The following is a 20,743-nucleotide window of genomic DNA, read 5'->3' on the forward strand; positions in this document are numbered from 1 at the left end:
CATACGTTTATAAACCGATAGATATATTTACATTTGTGAACATCGCTATTGAAATGTTGTGTGTACAATTTTATAACTGGAGCAGGATTAAGAATATTCGAAAAAATATAAACAAGACACTTTTTTTGTCCAAATAAAAGTTGTTATCAGGGTCAAGCCATCAAGTTTAGTTCTTTGGTATACTGCAGTGAAGTTCAAATGTTCCACTGAAGGGAATATTACGAATCCTTCTTATGATTATTGACTTGGGCTGTTGGTTTTAAACTTCTTGTAGAACTGATAGATCTACTAAATTTATAAAAGTGCCTAGGTATTTTGTTATAAATATTGAAGTACCTACCAAAGATTCTACTTGTTTCAAAAGATATTGCTTTGAGTAGATACTTTGCAAAAGTAAGTAAGAAAAAATGGAAACTCCTGCAATATTTTCACTGCTTTTGTTATCTGTTGGTTTCCATTTGTTAGAGCTTTGGATCTACCTTTAAACTGACCGCGCGACCTAACTATTTTAGTGCCTACAAAGAGTACAAAGTTTTTATTTGTGTACCTACTATAAATGATTTCCAAGTATTTTACCTTGATTTGTCCGTTTTTAATTTTATAGTCCTGTAAAAAAATATGGACACATTGTATACAGAAAGAGGTAGGTAGATACCTACCTAAGTTTTACGAGTATTTTTAATTACCCCACGTTTTATGAATTTGTTCATTTTTTATGACCTGAGTAATTCAAGCGTTTAGTTGGATATTATTATTAGACATTATTTAATCCCATGATCTCAGGAGCTTGAAATCATCAACTACTGTTTTGAGTGCTTTGTACACTTTTCTGACATTTTTTATTAGGTAGGCACATACCTGAGTGATGTCATTCATAAATTTATTCGTCAAAGTCAGATGAGAAATTCCTAATGTGCGAATAGCGAAGCTAGGCATATGGACCTCAGATCTTAGCGTTCCCAAAGTATAGGTAAGTGTACGAAACTGAAAATAACCTATGACATGTATCTAACAAGCTGGGTCCGTCCCTCCGGGAATTTTTTAGCCCGTAGTTTATTCGATCATGGTTAAAGAATACGTTTGTACCTAACTTATTTGTTTAATATTCAGTTTATTATTATTCTTGATTTGATTTTTTTATTTTACTTTCATGTAATGATTTAAAATCAAGACTACCTAGAGCCCGTTCTCCCTTTATTCCCAATATAAGGTTTAAGTCACCCATTCATTTATTGGCCTTGCTCGGCGTAGCTTAACATAGATGACGCTGAAACCGGTCTTAAATTAACGACTGAAGTGTTATCTAGAACTTTCTCGCTTTGAGTTCATAGGTCGTCGCGACAAATTTCAAGATTAGAGCTCATTTGTGTGAGAAAATGTGAAAAAAATCCCCGCAAAAACCGGTTTTTTTGGTTTTTTGGCTTTATGGTTTTCTGGACAAAATTTGCACCACCATTTTCGTGATCCTGGTAAAAAGACCTTTAATTTGGTATATAGGTCGACCAGGTTTGGATAAGTCCTTCTATGGGGACAGACTGACTCACTGACAGACAGACGACACCGAAGCGAATACAATAGTCCGTCCACTATACCTTTTATTATTAGTAATAATAAAGGAAGGACGGACTAAAAGGAGGAAAAAATCTGGAATGGAGAGCTGTGTAAGATCATTTTCCGCCCCCTCTTTTTCTTCTTGATGTTTGATAGAGGTAATAGATACATAATTGTAACGTGTAACAAAGAAGATCTTATCGTCCCGAAATCGAAGAAGGAAGACAGGATAAGGAGAAAATAAACCGTAAAATCTGGAATAGAGAGCTTTGTAAGATCATTTTCCGCCCCCTCTTTTTCTTCTTGATGTTTGATAGATACATAATTGTAACGTGTAACAAAGAAGATCTTATCGTCCCGAAATCGAAGAAGGAAGACAGGATAAGGAGAAAATAAACCGTTCTAAGAACTCTAAGCTCTGCTAAGTTGCAGGTGCGATCCCCACCCGTTGCGAAATTTATCCTTTAAATGGATAAGGTTCGTTCTCGGAACGGCTGGCTTCCTCCTATCCTGCCTTCCTTCTCTCTTCGCTTTCGGGACGATAAGACTTTGACAGTTACAGCTCCCTCTATGAAACCTCTGAAAAAAAAAAAAAAGGTAATGTTGTCTAGTTTTAGACAGCCCTGACCAGACTATCCTAGATGTGTTATCTAATTATGATCACATCACATCGCATGCTACCGATTAGTCTTGAGATTGCCTGGGGCAGACCTCCTCTAATGTAGACGAAGTCTAGAATACCTGTGAAGAGTTCTCCAGATTTGGTGAAGATATTCAAATTGCCCCGATTTTACACCGAATCGGAGCATTTTGTATGAAGTTTGTCACATTTTGTATGAAGTTTGTCACATTTTGTATGAAGTTTGTCACATTTTGTACTAATTATTTAATTTTAATAAAATCCGCCCCGGGCGGGAATCGAACCCACGGCCTAGCGCTTACAAGGCAGACGCGCTACCAACTAAGCTAACTAGGCTCGCCGAGTCGCGTCTTAAGCTATTTTAGTTTCATTGTGTATGGCACATTGCAGATCTAAAATAGAATACCAGGCGTTCATAAGAATAAAAAATAAATTTCTTTCTTCATAGGTATTTCCTACACTCAAGGGCTACGTACGTACGTACCTACTTATTTATCTAGGTAAGAGTGAATCTTGGATACCTAATAGAATACAAAGTTATTTCTTCTTCTTCTTCTTCTTCTTCTTCTTCTTCTTCTTCTTCTTCTTCTTCTTCTTCTTCTTCTTCTTCTTCTTTCAATAAATTATTGATTGTTTCTCTCTCATAATCGGGGGAATTTGGTACTGCCCAACTCAAGACTCGACAAAACCACCTTCGGAAGATCTTAAAATGGAAAGTGAGAGCTGGCAACAAGGGAGAGAGTTGTTATGATGGGTCTGGCAACAGGTGGAACAAGTGATACAAGTTATATCTGTGATAAACGTACTGATAACCGGCGCGGTGTGGGGCGCAATGATTCTTAAAGTTAAAGGGGAATTTTGGGGACAACAGGTGTAACAAGTGATGTAGTGATACAAGTTATATCTGTGATAAACTGATAAAGTGATAACTGGCCCGGTGCGGGGCGCAATGATTCTTAAAGTTAAAGGGGAATTTTGGGGACCCTAAAGGGTTTTGGTGAAAGTGAAGCAACTTTGTGCTTGGTTCATATTTGGATTGGTGACTGACTGTTATTAAAACACTTTTCTCTAATTTTCCCTAGAGGGTTTTGGTGAAAGTGAAGCAACTTTGTGCTTGGTTCATATTTGGATTGGTGACTGACTGTTATTAAAACACTTTTCTCTAATTTTATCAGCAGCTATTGAATCTGACAAACACGTAAATTGATAGCCGCTAGCCGGGGCAAACTTGATACCGAATACAATGGTTCGTTCGTTCTGTTAACGGTTGGTTTTTTCCTATCTTGTCGTTATTCTCCCTTCGATTTCGGGACAAATAACTACATAGATCACTGTTGCTATGCAGTGCCCTCCATGAAAGCTCTTAAAAAAAGAAGAGAAATCATTTTTCAGTGGTAATCCTTTCGGGACAAATAACTACATAGATCACTGTTGCTATGCAGTGCCCTCCATGAAAGCTCTTAAAAAAAGAAGAGAAATCATTTTTCAGTGGTAATCCAAACCCCCTACCACTATACTTAGGTGCTACCTACCTACTTATTACCAAGCTCACCCAAAGCATTTTTGTCTATACGTTATCCAGATGGATATGGCAGCAATGAGTCATCAACCCAAAATGAAAGAACCAATCAGAATGCGAGAATTCCTTGCATATACCTACTTACCAAGCTCACCCAAAGCATTTTTGTCTAATAGATTTGACATTTACACAAATGAGATTTTTTTGTGTGAAAAGAAAATGAAAAAGAGAAGAAGAGAGAAGGAGGAGAAGAAGAAGAAGAAGAAGAAGAAGAAGAAGAAGAAGAAGAAGAAGAAGAAGAAGAAGAAGAAGAAGGAAGGAGGAGGAGGAGGAAGAAGAAGAAGAAGAAGAAGAAGAAGAAGAAGAAGAAGAAGAAGAAGAAGAAGAAGAAGAAGAAGAGTGAAGAAGAAAGAAGTGAGAGAGGATAATGGAAAATGAAATTAGCGAAAAAAGAATTTGTTAAGATTGCAGTTAAAAAGAGGGAAATAATAAATGACAGGAGCGTCGCAAGTAATGAAAATGAATATTAGAAGAGAAAAAGATAAAGAGACGAAAATAATAATGGAAACCACGGTGAGAAATGGAGAAAAGAGAAGGAGGACAGGAGAAAGCCAGCCGTTCCGAGAACGAACCTTATCATTTCAACCTACCTAGACGAACCTTATCTATTTGGGATAAAGTTCTCCCCAGGGCGGGAATTGAACTTGCGACCTAAGCTCTTTAAGACGGGCGTACTTACCCAGCTAACTATTAGGCTGGCTGGCTCCTACCTCTTTTAGATAAATTTCCTTAAGGGCTGAGTTGTTTATTTTTATAATTTGAATTTTATCTCAAAATGAAGAAGAAGAAGAGGAAGAAGAAAAATGCAATTACCTAGTATGACCGATTATATTTCTGGGACACTTTGGGTTAAATGCCAGGATTAAAGCATTTAAAGGTCAACAAGGGGTCTGTAAAAGTTAAAGGTGACAATCTCTGTTCCTGTGAAAATGTCTAGGCTTCTGATCGTATAAAAAAGGTTTTAATGAAAATTGAGTAATTAAAGCATTGAAGGAAGACATTTTTTTTTTTCTTTTACAAAATCCTTTGATTGGCGAGAGAGAGAGAGAGAGCGAGAGAGAGAGAGAGAGAGAGAAAGAAAGAAAAAGGAAATGAAGGCAAGAGACAAGGGATTTCCTCCCCCCACTTTTTTTTGCACACAACAAACAAATTCAGACCTATGTAGGTAGGTGTTTTATGTTTTGCCTTCCATTTTCTTGTGTCATATAATATGTATTATGTGGATTAGTAGTGTAATTGTCTAAAGCAGGGTTTCTCAAAGTGTGAGACATTTCCTTTTTTTTCTTTCTTTTTTTTTTGTACCAATAATAATCATCAGTTTCTTTTGAATTCATAATAAAACGATAATCAAAACATTTGTCAACATATAAATGAGGATGACCTACAGACCATGGGCTAAAAACCACTTTTTTGGAATCAGGGGACCCCAAAACGGATATTTCCACCCATTTCCCGATTTTGAACATTTGGACCGGATAAAAATCACTTTTTTGACATCAGGGGATCCCAAAACGGATATTTCCAACCATTTCCCGATTTTGAAAATTTGGACCGATTGCAATACTTTCATTATCAGGGGACCCCAAAACGGATATTTCCACCCATTTCCCGATTTTGAAAATTTGGACCGATTGCAATACTTTCATTACAGTATAGCCGCTAAACTGTAGTAGGTAATAGAAAGTAAAAATAATTTTAAATAACAAATAAATAAATCAGCTAAAATTACTTACTCCATGCTTTTGTAAACAAAAATCGATCAATTTACATAATAATTACAATAATAAATTTACAGGTACTAATACTAATTACTTGTCGATAGGTAATAATAATTACCAATTATTGGTAATCGAAAGATTTTATTCAAGAAAGTCCTATAAATACGAGGTTCCCAGCCTAGTTAGCTTAGTTGGTAGTGCGTCTGCCTTGTAAGCGCTAGGCCGCGGGTTCGATTCCCGCCCGGGGCGGATTTTATCTTGATGGGATAACGGTCGTTCTCGGAACGGCTGGCTTTCTCCTATCCTGTCTTCCTTCTCTCTTCAATTTCGGGACGATAAGACCATAGCAGTTACAGTTCCCTCTGTCAAACCTCTTTAGAAAAAAAGACGAGGTTCAAGTTCTGTGTAAAACAGCTATAAGTTTTTGATTTCTATTGAAAAGGAAAATATTGGTAGGTTTTTAAAGAAATCTGTCGACCTGACGTCGATCGATGTCGATCGAACCGTTCACACTGCCTCGACAACATTGGACTGTTGTCGTCAAACAGTCACTCGTCGTCGAACGACAATGTTTGGACACACCTTTATAGCCAGTATAATGAATTTGAAAAACAGACTCTGTTTTTCAAAATAGGTTTCGAGCCTTCTTCTTTTAAAGGGTTCAAAATAGGTTTCGAGCCTTCTTCTTCTAAAGGGTTCAATTACAGGTGCGTGCCTAAGAACCTATAGGTATACTAGTGTTGATGGATTTATTCATTAATCTCTTATCTATTGATAACGATCAATCTAGTCTGGTAGTAGATTGGTACCTATAGGCCTCGATATACATAGAAACAGTAGGTACATAAATATCTAGATTATATCTATCTAGTTAATAATATAGGTACCTACCTATGTAGTAGTTACAGATGATTAGATTTGCTAGGCCTAATAGAAACTGCGTGCTTCAAAACACCTAGAATTCCATTCCCAAGTAATGCAGCATTGGAAACATTAAAATCGCGGTAATTACTTTTTGAATAAAAACAAGCAGGGTCCGTCCCTCCGGGAATTTTTTAGCCCGTAGTGATTAGAGAAAATCAGTACCTACATATGTACCTACCTAATTTGTTTAATATTGAGTTTATTATTATTCTTGATTTGATTTTTTGATTTTACTTTTATGTAATGATTTAAAATCAAGACTAGAGCCCGTTCTCCCTTTATTCCCAATATAATGTTAGTAATGATTTAAAATCAAGACTAGACCCCGTTCTCCCTTTATTCCCAATATAATGTTCAAGTCACCCATCCATTTATTGGCCTTGCTCGGCGTAGCTTAACATAGATGACGGAAAAGACGTACGGGGAACAGGGCTCACAGAGATCGAATGGCTAAAAAGAGAACTGTCTCTAAAAGAAGTGACTAAAAACACACTGATCCCGCATAAACGGGAAAAGGTGAAGAAGAAGGAGAAGAAGGAGGAGAAGAAGAAGAAGAAGAAGAAGAAGAAGAAGAAAAGAAGTAGAAGAAGAAGAATTAGAAGGCAAAGAAGACCCGAGGGAATAAGTTACCTTTTCGGTTCGGCAGGCAGGGTCGTGGTTGTCATTTTGAATCCAATCTGCACCAATCCGGTGATGAAACAAGATCCAGATCGGAATATGCCAAGAGTTTCAGATCGGAATATAAACAAGATCCAGATCGGAATGTGCCAAGAGTTTCGGCACCCGCAAAGATCTCCAAAAAGTTTTATGAGGCAACAACTTTCACCCAATCCATCAAAACTCCCACCGAAAGTATATATACTTCTAATAGAAAGTAAAAACGATAATGATAAAATTGAAAATAAATAAATAAAAAATAATCAAGCCTAAAGGAGAGTAAACATATTTGATCAACACACGAATGATGAAATAAATCAAATCATAAATCAAAAGAAATTGAACGAAAAATAGGAAAAATAAAATGACAGAGGTAGGTAACTAAAAGATAAAAAAAGACTTAAAGTAGGTAACTGAGTAAAAGAAAAGAAAATTGTAACCAAAGGAAAGTACCCAATAAAAAGAGTTCAAATACCCTTCAGGGGATAAAAATCTAGATAGATAATAGGCATATGTAGGTATACAGACAATGTATAGATAGTAATAATGGAAAGAAAGGAGGCAATACTAATAATTACTAATAGATCCCTATAGCATTGACTGCAAAAAACGCAATAAAAACAATATCCAAAGAAATAACAAAAGAGCAATAAAAATATTAAAGTAGGTACTATGAATTAAATACCTACTTTAAAGAGGTAGGTATAGGTAATTAAAAATTAATAAATAAAATAATGAAAAAAACTATTAAAAAAGTTAGTTTAAAAAGTGGCAAAAATCGGAAATGCCCCAAAAATTCCAAAAACGCACAAAATGTTGACGCGAAATATTATCTCTGATTAAGATCGATATTAGAATCACTGTTCAGACTGTCAAGTTATCAGTTACATAGTCCATGTATTACTGATCTACTGATCCATACCAAGTACTGTCCACTGGTTTATTGATATATTTATTGATCCTGCTAGAATCAGTGCTCAAGATCAAGATCGCGTGTAATCTATGTACTGGTTTAGATCATTAGAAATGCTTGAATTAACGAAGTGAGGTTTTCATCATTAATATTATTATTGCGGTTTTACTATTATTATTTATGATTTTAAGAAATAGTAGCAAGTAGTCTCCGTGGCCGATTGGATATCACACGAGGCCTGCACACCGGAGGTCCCAGGTTCGATTCCCAGCTTGGTTGAATTTTATTGTTCTCTGTGCTTGAAGTTTGGGGTGTCCTCATCCTTCGTGAGGATAATTGGGTAGCAACCAGTAGCGGCATTAATAGTGTAAAAAGATCATTGAAATCCACTAAAGTTGTCAAAATGCTCTGCTTTACCACCCAGAGATTATTTGATTTGATTTTTCAATAGGTTTGATAGAGGTAGGTACCTACTTAATATTTGGAACTCCTGGGGTCTGATCGTCCTGAAGTTGTAGAGAGAAGGAATACAGGATAAAAGAAAGCCAGCCGTTCCGAGTCTTTTGCCTTTATTTCCATTTTCATTTTTTCTTGTCTTTATGTAGTGGTAGGAAATGATCCATTTGTTTTTTGATATATCCTCTTCCATCTTTCCTTTTTCTTTCTTCTTCTCCTCCTCCTCCTTCCTCTCTCTCTGTCTCTCTCTCATTTCATGTCTGTCTCTCTCTTCAGCGAAAAATTGTTATTAATTTTCATTTCCTTGTCAGTCTGAGTTTTTCTTTGCTTTGTTCTTTTTTCCCTCCTCCTTCGCTCTCTTTTCCTCTCTGTCTGTCTCTTTCTATTTCTCTCTCTCTCCTTCTCTCTCTCTCTCTCTTACTTTTCCCCTCTAATATCTGTCTCACTCCCTGTTATTCTAATAATAGACTCTTGAGTTGAAGGTAACCACTAGGCGAGGTTAACGCCGGAGGCGTTCTCTACCACCTAACCCTTAGAGCTCCATTATTATGTGGTCAAGGGCATCCGCTCGTAAAATTTTGTAGCCAAAACCAAAATGTCAGCCCAAAAGCGATCACCCTAGGGCTGACGAAAAACGCCGACCCCGTCTGTACACGGGAAAAGGCGAAGAAAAAGAAAGAGATACGTGCCTACTACCTAATCTTGTTTTGGTATTAAAAAATAAAGTAAAACAAATAAAATAAAATATAAAAGCTCCTTTTTCTAAATGGTTACAAAAAAGTAATCAAATCCATTCGTTATCTAGTATTTATTATTATAGTTCAAATCTGCTAACCACTTGAAAACGTGGATATTTTTTTCGAAAGAAGGTGGGATGGGGAAGAGAAGGATAAAATAAAGGACGAGGAAAAGGAGGAGGAGGAAGAGGAGGAGGAGGAGGAGGAGGAAGAGAGAATTAGAAAAAGGGAGCAATAAGTTTATTTTCGTAACAAGTTAGCGAGAAATCCGAGAGCGAAACCTTACGAATGCTTCAAGTTTCAAGTACCATTAAGTACAACTTGAAGAAGTAGGGTACTTATACACCCACAGAATTAATAATTAGTACCCGGAAAAGCCAAAAATATAACAAACTTAATAATAAAATAGGTACTTCAGATAGGTACCTACCTTCCTTCTTCCTTACCTAGAGATTATTCATTTATTTTAATAACACAACATTATTTTTAACTATAATTTTATTTTGAAAAGCTTTCTTTTCTGACGTGGCAGTAGATATGCTGCTTGAAAGTGCTAGTGGGGAAGTACTAATTTCAGAAGACGCTGAAGAAGCAGTATTTCTAGGAGGTGGCGTAGAAGAACTATTAGCTGAGTCTGGAGTTAAAGAATTGCTTGAATAAGTTAAATCAACAACACCACTGGCAGAAGAGGGACTACTTATTGCTTGAGAAGTACTGCTTGCAGAAGCTATATGAGAAGTATCACTTGCAAAAGTTGAGGAAGGAGAACTACTTTCTGAGGCTGCAGAAGAAATACTTGCAAAAGAGAGACCAGTTGCTAAATTAGAAATACTGCTTGCAGAAACAGTGGAAGTACTGCTAATGGATTCTTTTTTATGTCTCCGTGGACCACGAATGTCACGTTGGGTTTGTTTTCCTTCAGTTGCTGATTTTTCAATATTGCCATCCCATTCCTCTTCAAGACCGTCTGATTTCAGCCCTCTACTAAGATCAACCATCTCCCCATTTATTTCAAATCCTACTGCTTCCAAATGTTCAACACTATCTTGTCCAGGACATTGGGTACATTGCTTCAGAGGTAAATCGGGAATGACTAGCAATGATAAATATTTACTAGAATAGATTTTTGGTATACATAGGTAAACGGTACAAAATATGATTAGAACGAAAACCAAACAAAATACGTAAATTAAAACAAATAATCTAAGGTTGGGATAGGACTCAAAAGAAATAAGAAATAATACTTTTGATAAATTGGACAGCACTAAGCAGAAAGGTATCAGACAACAGAAACCAACTTTCAAAACCCCTAAAAATGCGTACTTAAGTCTGGCTGGGGGACTATAAACAGTGAGTATACCAGCCTGAATTTCCTTTGCTAAAGAAATAGCAAAGGTTGAGTGCGAAGGGCATCCACTCGTAAAATTTTGTAGCCAAAACCAAAATGTCAGCCCAAAAGCGATCACCCTAGGGCTGATTGAGGGCTGACGAAAAACGCCGACCCCGTCTGTACACGGGAAAAGGCCCTTCTTATTGTTTTTATGTTGTTCTGTATTAGGTAAGCATTTTAGATTTTTTCTTTTTCTTTTCTAAAGTTCTTCTTCGATGATAAGAAGCAGAGGAACAAGAAGGAGGAGAGGAAGAAGAAGAAGAAGCAGAAGAAGAAGAAGAAGAAGAAGAAGAAGAAGAAGAAGAAGAAGAAGAAGAAGAAGAAGAAAAAGAAAAAGAAGAAGAAGAAGAAGAAGAAGAAGAAGAAGAAAAAGAAGAAAAAGAAAAAAAAGAAGAAGAAGAAGAAGAAGAAGAAGAAGAAGAAGAAGAAGAAGAAGAAGAAGAAGAAGAAGAAGAAGAAGAAGAATTAGAAGGCAAAGAAGAATTAGAAGGGAATAAGTTACCTTTTCGGTTCGGCAGGCAGGGTCGTGGTTGTCATTTTGAATCCAATCTGCACCAATCCGGTGATGAAACAAGAAACCTCCAAGGCCTTGTGTACTTCGGAAGAATAACAACCATACAAAATGTTGCTTAGATCAGTGATCAATCAAGGACCGGTGCATCCAAAGACTTATATTTCCGCCATCTCAACAGAGAGCGACACATGTTACCCCGAGTTACAATATAAACCTAACCGGAGAAATGGGGCGGAATACGTTACCCTTAAGGGACCCCTGTTACCCCGATTTACAATATCTTTTTATGTTCGAATTCTATTATAAGTTTTTCCAGGGAGCCACGTGGTGGGTTCCCCTTCCATTGTTTCTACTGACTGGCGCTGGAAAAATGCTGCCTGAAAAATGCTGAATGCTGACTGATGTCTGTCGAATGCCTTCGAGTAACCTACATACACTCACGCGGCCTATATTCTTCATGTCGCCGACGATATACTGTACCTCTTCAGTAACTGATGAGACTGGATTGTCTTACTCAAAAGTCTGGTGTGTAAGGCTGAAAAGTATGGCGTGAAATACTCAAAAGTTTGCTGTGAAAGACTCAAAAGTCTGGTGTGAAAGACACAAAACACTTTGTGGAAAACTCAAAAGTCTGATGTGAAAGACTCAAAAGTCTGGTGTGAAAGACTCAAAAGACTTTGTGGAAAAACTCAAAAAATCTGATGTGAAAGACTCAAAAGTCTGGTGTGAAAGTCCAGAGATCAAAGTTGCAAAGTCCAGAGTGCCAAGTTGCAAAGTGAAGAGGACGAGGGAGCTGAAGAGGCAGATGTGAATGACACTGAATGGGCGAGAACACTATTAGGGAGAGACTGAAATGAAATGTGCTGAATAATATCAGCTGGAACTCTGGAGACAAGGGGGGAGAACGGGTTGGGGGAAGGAGGAGGAGAAGAAGAAGAAAGAAGAAGAAGAACAAGAAGAAGAAGAAGAAGAAGAAGAAGAAGAAGAAGAAGAAGAAGAAGAAGAAGAAGAAGAAGAAGAAGAAGAAGAGGAAAATGTAAAGGGAAGAGGATGAGGAGAAGGTTGGGGAAAGTGAGGAAAGGGAATTCTTAGAGAGAAAGGTGAGGAGGAGGACGAAGAAGAAGAAGAAGAAGGAGAAGAAGAGGAAGAAGAAGGAGGAGGAGAACAAGAAGAAGAAGAAGACCAACAGTTACCGACTGACTGTAGCCCTGTGGCTATTTACTGACTGACTTTACTCTACCAGGGGCTCTCCTTTTGATGGTCTAAAAGTCACCGAAACACTTGAGAGAGAGAAAAAGAGAGAATTTGAATAAGATTTCATACTTGTTTAACAAGTCATGATTTCAAGCAATATAATGGCATCTGCTAATTTCTTGGAGATGGGTTTTCTTGAAGACATCGCCCACGGGAGCGTATGCCGTGACGTCAAACTTTACAATTTACCGGTATTTTTTAAATCGATTTATCTCGGTATCTAGAAGTCGTAGAAGAAAAAGAAAAATTCCGTTGGTCCTCATTTTTCCTGCTCTATGACTTTGAAACATCACCCAAGTACCTATGTGCAACTGATCTATTGAAAACCCAATCTGAATTCAATTGCATGCATTCTCAAACGAAGATACTAGTTCGCCAACCCAGTAGTTACAAAACAGGTATCCATGCTCATAACCATAAACTGCCAGAGGGGTTACATTCTGAGGACACTATACAGACCATCCAGTCTAACTACTCAAGCAACTGTCATCAGTACCTCAATACCTCGACAGTTAGAGGTTTCAGTGTCCTAACCTCTGCCTATCTCTAGAATTAGAGGTTTTGAGAACCTCCACTCACACGAGGCCTGCACACCGGAGGTCCCAGGTTCAATTCCCAGCTCGGCCGAATTTCATTGTCCTCTGTGCTTGAAGTTTGGGGTGCACTCATCCTTCGTGAGGATAATTGGGTAGCAACCAGTAGCGGCATTAATAGTATAAAAAGATCATTGAAATCCACTAAAGTTGTCAAAATACTCTGCTTTACCACCCAGAGTTTATTTGATTTGATTTTTCAATAGGTTTTGATAGAGGTAGGTACTTAATATTTGGAATTCCTGGGGTCTGATCGTCCTAAAGTTGTACGAGAGAAGGAATACAGGATAAAAGAAAGCCAGCCGTTCCGAGAACGAACCTTATCTGTTTAGGATAAAGTTCGCCTCGGGAGGGAACAGAACCTGGAACCTAGCAAAGCTTACACTTTACTAAATCACTAGTTACCTATGCACAAAAATCAAGCATGTTGTTATGGATTTGTCGGGACAGTATGCGAATTCACGAGTTGCGTCTTTTTATAAGCAGTTATTTATAGTTTCATTGTGTGTGGCACATTGCATATCTAAAAAAGGATACCAGGCGTTCATAGGAATAAAAAAAAATAATTTTCTTTTTTCATAGGTAGAACTTTTAGGTAGAGGTACCTAGGTAATTCCTACACTCAAGGGTTACGTACCTACCTACTTATTTATCTAGGTAAGAGTGAATCTTGGATACCTACAATACAAAGTTATTTCTACTTCTTCTTCTTCTTCTTCTTCTTCTTCTTCTTCTTCTTCTTCTTCTTCTTCTTCTTCTTCTTTCATTACTTTTTTACGATGAAGGAAATATATCCGCTCATAGTTTACTATTTACTATAGGTACTTCGATGAAAATATCCTCTCTCTCTCTTTTTCTCTCTCTCTCTCTCTCTCTCTCTTCCTTTCTTTCTCTCTTTTCTTCATTTTGATTAATGTTTTTTCTCTCTTCTTTTTTTTTTCACATTTTGACTGGAAACAATAAATTTTCTCTTTCGTCTTCTTCATTTTTCTTTTTTCTTCTTCATCATCTTACTTTTTAACTTTCCTTGCCACAGAAAATTCTCTAGGCTCTCTCTCTCTCTCTCTCTCTCTTTCTATCTTCCTCTCTCTCGCTCTCATTACTTCTCTTTTGCCTTTATTTCCATTTTCATTTTTTTTTGTCTTTATGTAGTGGTAGGAAATGATCCATTTGTTTTTTGATATTATATCCTCTTCCATCTTTCCTTTTTTTCTCCTCCTCCTCCTCCTCCTCCTCTTCTTCTTCTCTCTCTCTCTCTCTCTCTCTCTCTCTCTCTCTCTCTTCCTTTCTTTCTCTCTTTTCTTCATTTTGATTAATGTTTTTTCTCTCTTCTTTTTTTTTTTTTTTACATTTTGACTGGAAACAATAAATTTCCTCTTTCGTCTTCTTCTTCATCTTTCTTTTTCTTCTTCATCATCTTACTTTTTAACTTTCCTTGCCACAGAAAATTCTCTAGGCTCTCTCTCTCTCTAGGCTCTCTCTCTCTCTCTCTCTCTCTCGCTCTCATTACTTCTCTTTTGCCTTTATTTCCATTTTCATTTTTTTTGTCTTTATGTAGTGGTAGGAAATGATCCATTTGTTTTTTGATATATCCTCTTCCATCTTTCCTTTTTCTTTCTTCTCTTCTTCTTCTTCTCCTCCTCCTCCTTCTTCTCTCTCTCTCTCTCTCTCTCTCTCATTTCATGTCTGTCTCTCTCTTCAGCGAAAAATTGTTATTAATTTTCATTTCCTTGGATTTGTTAAAATAGCATCAAAAGATCCTGGGAAAATTATTAGTTACCAATTTTAGGGTGTGAAAGTTCTATGCTCATTGAATAAAATTAAATTAAATGGACTTTTTTTCTTGAAAAAAGAAAAAAAAGTTTTAGGAAAGAAAAAATTAAATGGATCCAAAAAATTGGATAACTATTAGATTGAAGATATGTATTTAGGTACAATTTTATTTGACTATTTTTTATAATTTCTACATTCTACAACAATATACCTAATAACATTCCATACCCAGTACCCACCGTAATAACGTAATATGTAATTGTAAAAAACAACAATTCTATTGCTTAACGAATCTATTCTATTCTATTCTAATTATTTCGCAATATTCTATTCTCTTCACATTATTCACAATCAAAGCTACGCTACACCTACGTAGTACTCAAAGCTTACTCGCAAAGTTCAATAAACTGTTACCTAAGCTCAATTAGTATGTCACAAAAGATCTAACCAGGTCGCAGTGACCAAGGGCGTTTATTAAAGCCGATGGCCCTACCTTTACCAATACCAAGCTCAATTAGTCTTCGAGTACACCTACAGTATGTCTCACAAGTCCTGTGCCCTTTTATGTTTTGAATGCCTGGAGATTTACCTACAGTATGTCTCACAAGTCCTGTGTCCTTTTATGTTTTGAATGCCTGAAGATTTTTCCAATTCTTAAGGCATTTTTCCAAAGGACCGGCCAAAAAAGGAATACTGGTGTTAATTGTAGCGAGTTCGATTGATTAGAATCACGTCCAAGCTTCGGCTGCGTGCGTATGCGTACGTATTTACGAGGTAGCGATATACGGCAGGCAAAAAACAACCGGTAACTCAAAAACAGGAGCAGAAGGCAAATTTCAATGGCACAGGAAAAAATCGTAAGGTGCATGGTAAAGCGTGGAGCGATCTAAGGATGAGACTATATTAATAACGGAAAAATTCCTATAGCTGTTCAAAAGATAGACACAGGAATTCTGGGGCATACTGTAGAACAGCGGTTTCCCAAACTTTTTTTTTTCTACACGCCCTCTTTGGGAATCATTGCTGTAGAAGGTACAGGACTTCATGAACTTACTATAGAAGGTACAGGGACTTGTGGCACTCACTGTAGGAGGTAATCTCATTTATAGGTTACTACGTAGTAGGTACTTACAATGTAGGTACCTAGTAGGTACCTACACTATTTTGATCATTAAAACCTAAGGTCACCGATTACGATGTTCAAATAGAAATTTCTCTTCCATGGTATTCGCTGAAATCTCAATGTTTGCAATTTTGCGAGGTTTGATATAGGGGGAATTGTAACAACGGAGATCTTGTCGTCCGAAATCGAAGGGAAACATGACAGGATAAGAACGTTCTGAGAACGAACCAATATCCAGGATAAAGCTCGCCCCGGGCAGAAATCGAAGCTTAAGGAGAGTCCACACCCATGGTCGACCGGCCCTCGCGTCGATTGACGAGTTGAATCCATGTTGTCGAGGCAGTGTGGACGGTTCAGTTGACATCGTTCGATGGCCGGTCGACTGAGTGTGGACACACTGGACACGCCTTTACAAGGCAGGCTACTTACAAGGCAGGCTACTTTCCAAGCTACATTTTGTGTAACTGCATAGATAAGAGTGGCTAGTTGTTACGTGGTGTCTAGTGTTGAAACAGGTAAATACCTAGAAACCTAGATACTAAGGAAAAAAAATCTGGTGTGAACATCACACGACTTTCCTCATCCTATTGAATGATGCTTATTTTGGGTGTTCTTGTTCTTATAGCCATCGATTGAAAATATGTATTTAGGTACAATTTTATTTGACTATTTTTTATAATTTCTACAACATTACCTACCTAATAATATTCCATACCCAGTACCCACCGTAATATGTAATTGTAAAAAACAACAATTCTATTGCTTAACAAATCTATTCTATTTTACTCTAATTATTTCGCAATATTCTATTCTCTTCACATTATTCACGATCAAAGCTATGCTAAGCTACACCTACGTAGTACTCAAAGCTTACTCGCGAAGTTCAATAAACTGTTACCTAATAAGCTCAATTAGTCTTCGAGTACACCTACAGTATGTCTCACAAGTCCTGTGTCCTTTTATGTTTTGAATGCCTGAAGATTTTTCCAATTCTTAAGGCGATTTCCCAAAGGACCAACCAAAAAAAAGGAATACTGGTGTTAGTTGTAGCGTGTTTGATTGATTAGAATCACGTCCAAGCTGCGGCTGCGTGCGTATGCGTACGTACTTACGAGGTAGCGATATAGCGGCAGGCAAAAAATGACCGGTAACTCAAAAACAGGAGCAGAAGGCAAATTTCAATGGCACAGGAAAAAATAGCGTGAAGCGATCTAAGGATGAGACGATATTAATAACGGAAAAATTCCTATAGCTGTTCAAAAGATAGATAGGTACAGGAATTCTGGGGCATACTGTAGAACAGCGGTTTCCCAAACTTTTTTTTTTCTACACGCCCTCTTTGGGAATCATTGCTGTAGAAGTTGCTTTGTTCTTTTTTCCCTCCTCCTTCGCTCTCTTTTCCTCTCTGTCTGACTCTTTCTATATTTCTCTCTCTCTTACTTTTCCCCTCTAATATCTGTCTCACTCCCTGTTATTCTATTTTTTTTTACATAATATTTGAACCGGAGGTATTCTTTATCTTTATTCCACATTATTTCTAACTATATACCCAATCCCGATTTGGTTTAAATTAAACAAGCTGGGCCCGTCCCTCCGGGAATTTTTTAGCCCGTAGTTTATTCGATCGTGATTAAAGAAAATCAGTACCTATGTGTACCTACCTAATTTGTTTAATATTCAGTTTATTATTATTCTTGATTTGATTTTTCGATTTTACTTTCATGTAATTTACTATAGAGTATAGAAGGTACAGGGACTTGTGGCACTCACTGTAGGAGGTAATCTCATTTATAGGTTACTACGTAGTACTTACAATGTAGGTACCTACTTACAATGTAGGTACCTACTTACAATGTAGGTACCTAGGTACCTAGTAGGTACCTACTTACAATGTAGGTACCTAGGTACCTAGTAGGTACCTACACTATTTTGATCATTAAAACCTAAGGTCACCGATTGCGATGTTCAAATAGAAATTTCTCTTCCATGGTATTCGCTGAAATCTCAATGTTTGCCATTTTGCGAGGTTTTTGATAGGGGGGAATTGTAACAACGGAGATCTTGTCGTCCGAAATCGAAGAGAAACATGACAGGATGAGGACGTTCTGAGAACGAACCAATATCCAGGATAAAGCTCGCCCCGGGCAGAAATCGAAGCTTAAGGAGAGTCCACACCCATGGTCGACCGATAAAATAACGACTGAAGTGCTATCTAAAACTTTCTCGCTTTGAGTTAATACATGGGTTCATTCAAATTTCAAGATTTCAAGATCATTTGTGTGAGAAAATGTGAAAAAAATCCCCCAAAAACCAATGTTTTTTGGTGTTATAGCTTTTTGGTTCTCTGGACAATATTTGCACCACCATTTTCGTGTTCCTGGTAAAAAGACCTTTAATTTGATATATAGGTCGACCAGGTTTGGATAAGTCCCTTCTACGGGGACAGACGGACAGACTGACAGACAGACACACAGACAGACGACACCGAAGCGAATACAATAGCCCGTCCCTTATACCTTTTGTTATTACTATTGTAATAATAAAGGAAGGACGGGCTAAAAATTACCTATAACTCTAGGTACTAAAAGGTAATTCAAAAATCATTACAACGTTATTCCGGTAAGTAGGTATAATAGAAATTTTAATAAAATAATACCTACCTCTTGGAACGATATATTCCCCGGAGGATGGTTACGGCACAGGCAACTGAGTTCCACGTGTAATTCTTTTACACGAGGCTTTTTCATCCTCTCTCTCTCTCTCTCTCTCTCTCTCTCTCTCTCTCTCTCTCTCTCTCTCTCTCTCTTTCTCTCTCCCTCTGTCTTTCAATATTTCAACGCCGAAAAATCTAGGCCAGCTTTTTGAATAATGGGTTCGTGGTATTCAGATCATTGATGTACCGTCAGGCTGGGTTTCAGTGATCGTTGAGGGTAATCTTGGACATTCTCCTTTTTGGCCTCTTTTTCATTTCTCTGGGTGCTCCTTTTCCTCTCTTTTTGTTTATTTAAATATGGGACAGTGTTGCTCTCAAAGGAAAAGAGTAGCTCTAGATTTCAGGGACACTGTGTAAAAAATAAATCAAACAAAAACGGTCAGCAAATCGTGTTTCGTATCCAAATAGAATATACCTACCTCCAAGGCCTTGTGTACTTCGGAAGAATAACAACCATACAAAATGTTGCTTAGATCAATCAAGGACCGGTGCATCCAAAGACTTATTTCCGCCCTCTAAACAGAGAGAAATGGGACGAAAAACGTTACCCTTAAGAGACAAATGTTACCCCGAGTTACAATATAAACCTAACCGGAGAAATGGGGCGGAATACGTTACCCTTAAGGGACCCCTGTTACCCCGATTTACATCTCAAGCAAACGTTTTGTGTCGCATCCTTGTCAAATTTGACAGCTACATACCAAATTTCAAGTCTCTAGCTCTTACCGTTCTCGAGATATTTTGATATAAAAAATCTCAAAGTTTCAAATTCTCGTTGTGTTATTCCATAAAACCCATAGGTAAAAATAATATACCGAGGGTAAGGTATGGGCGTGAAAAAAATGAGAATATGATCAAAGGGGGCGCCATGCAAAAAAGTTTGAGAACCACTGACCTAGGTAGAGGATAGCACTCTGAATTTGTGATGGATAACTCACCGGTGACATCGCTTTGGTTATCGTACTTAGTAAACTATTTTACTATTCTAAATTCCAACATTACTATTACTACCTTATTGAGGTCCCTGTCTTTTACTATAGGTACTACAATCTATTACTATTACTACATACATACATACATACATACATACATACATCCCAGTTAGCACGCAAGCTTACATCCAGGGGCTTGATTTTGACAGGATTTCTAAGTCTAACGTCTTAAACTTAAATCCAGTCCATCATTTGCAACTGTTCCATTGCATGCATTCTCTAACGAAGATATTTGTTCGCCAACCCTGCAGTAGGTACTAAACAGGTATATCCATGCTCATAACCATATACTGCCAGAGGGGTTACTACCATTCTATAAGGTCACTATACAGACCATCCAGTCTAACTGTCCAAGCACCATCAGTACCTCAATACCTCGACAGTTAGAGGTTTCAGTGTCCTAACCTCTGCCTATCTCTAGAATTAGAGGTTTTGAGAATACAGACCATCCAGTCTAAGTACTCTAAGTCTAAGTACCCAAGCACCATCAGTACCTCAATACCTCGACAGTTAGAGGTTTCAGTGTCCTAACCTCTGCCTATCTCTAGAATTAGAGGTTTTGAGAACCTCCACCTAGAGTGTATAGAAGTCTAGAGTTTTAGAGGTTTCAAATTCCAAACCAGGCGATTTCAGTCGATTCTCCATCAGTGCCATCTCGGACGGTCGTCTTTCAGTCGTCTATCAAGTTAGTCCAGATCGGAAATCGGACGCGATTTTAAATATCGCCATACGGACAGAGTTTTAGAGACGTTTTTTTTTTTTTTTTTTTTTTTTTTTTTTGTTTGTATTTTTTTGCTAGTGATTTTCACCGTGCGGTACCTACTTTTTTATACAAATTTTTCTTTGACTTTTTTTTTTAATTTTCATTTTCAAAAATTAAGAGGTAATTTTAATTTGTTAAAATAGCATCAAAAGATCCTGGGAAAATTATTAGTTACCAATTTTAGGGTTTGAATGAACATATCATTGAATAGAATTAAATTAAATGGACTTTTTTTTCTTGAAAAAAGAAAAAAAAAGTTTTAGGGAAGAAAAAATCAAATGGACCCAAAAAATTGGATACCAGGATAACTATTCGATTGAAGATATGTATTTAGGTACAATTTTATTTGACTATTTTTTATAATTTCTACATTCTACAACAATACCTAATAATATTCCATACCCAGTACCCACCGTAATATGTAATTGTAAAAAACAACAATTCTATTGCTTA

At 37.2% G+C, this 20,743-nt stretch overlaps 1 protein-coding gene across 1 annotated transcript in view; it reads right to left on the reverse strand.

The window, feature by feature from the left end:
• Nucleotides 1-7,332, reverse strand: part of LOC103514982 (facilitated trehalose transporter Tret1-like) — a 23,658-nt gene extending 16,326 nt beyond the window's left edge. The window contains exons 1-2 of the mRNA XM_026827596.1: nt 7,187-7,332; nt 7,043-7,139 (exon numbers count right to left, since the gene is read on the reverse strand). Of these exons, the coding sequence (XP_026683397.1) occupies nt 7,043-7,077 (35 nt within the window). The 5' untranslated portion in view covers nt 7,078-7,139; nt 7,187-7,332. The remainder of the gene's footprint in view (nt 1-7,042; nt 7,140-7,186) is intronic.
• Between the last annotated feature and the right edge of the window lie 13,411 nt (nt 7,333-20,743).

This window comes from Diaphorina citri, unplaced genomic scaffold (genome assembly GCF_000475195.1).
Source record: "Diaphorina citri unplaced genomic scaffold, Diaci psyllid genome assembly version 1.1 scaffold46, whole genome shotgun sequence".
Taxonomy (NCBI): Eukaryota; Metazoa; Arthropoda; class Insecta; order Hemiptera; family Psyllidae; genus Diaphorina; species Diaphorina citri.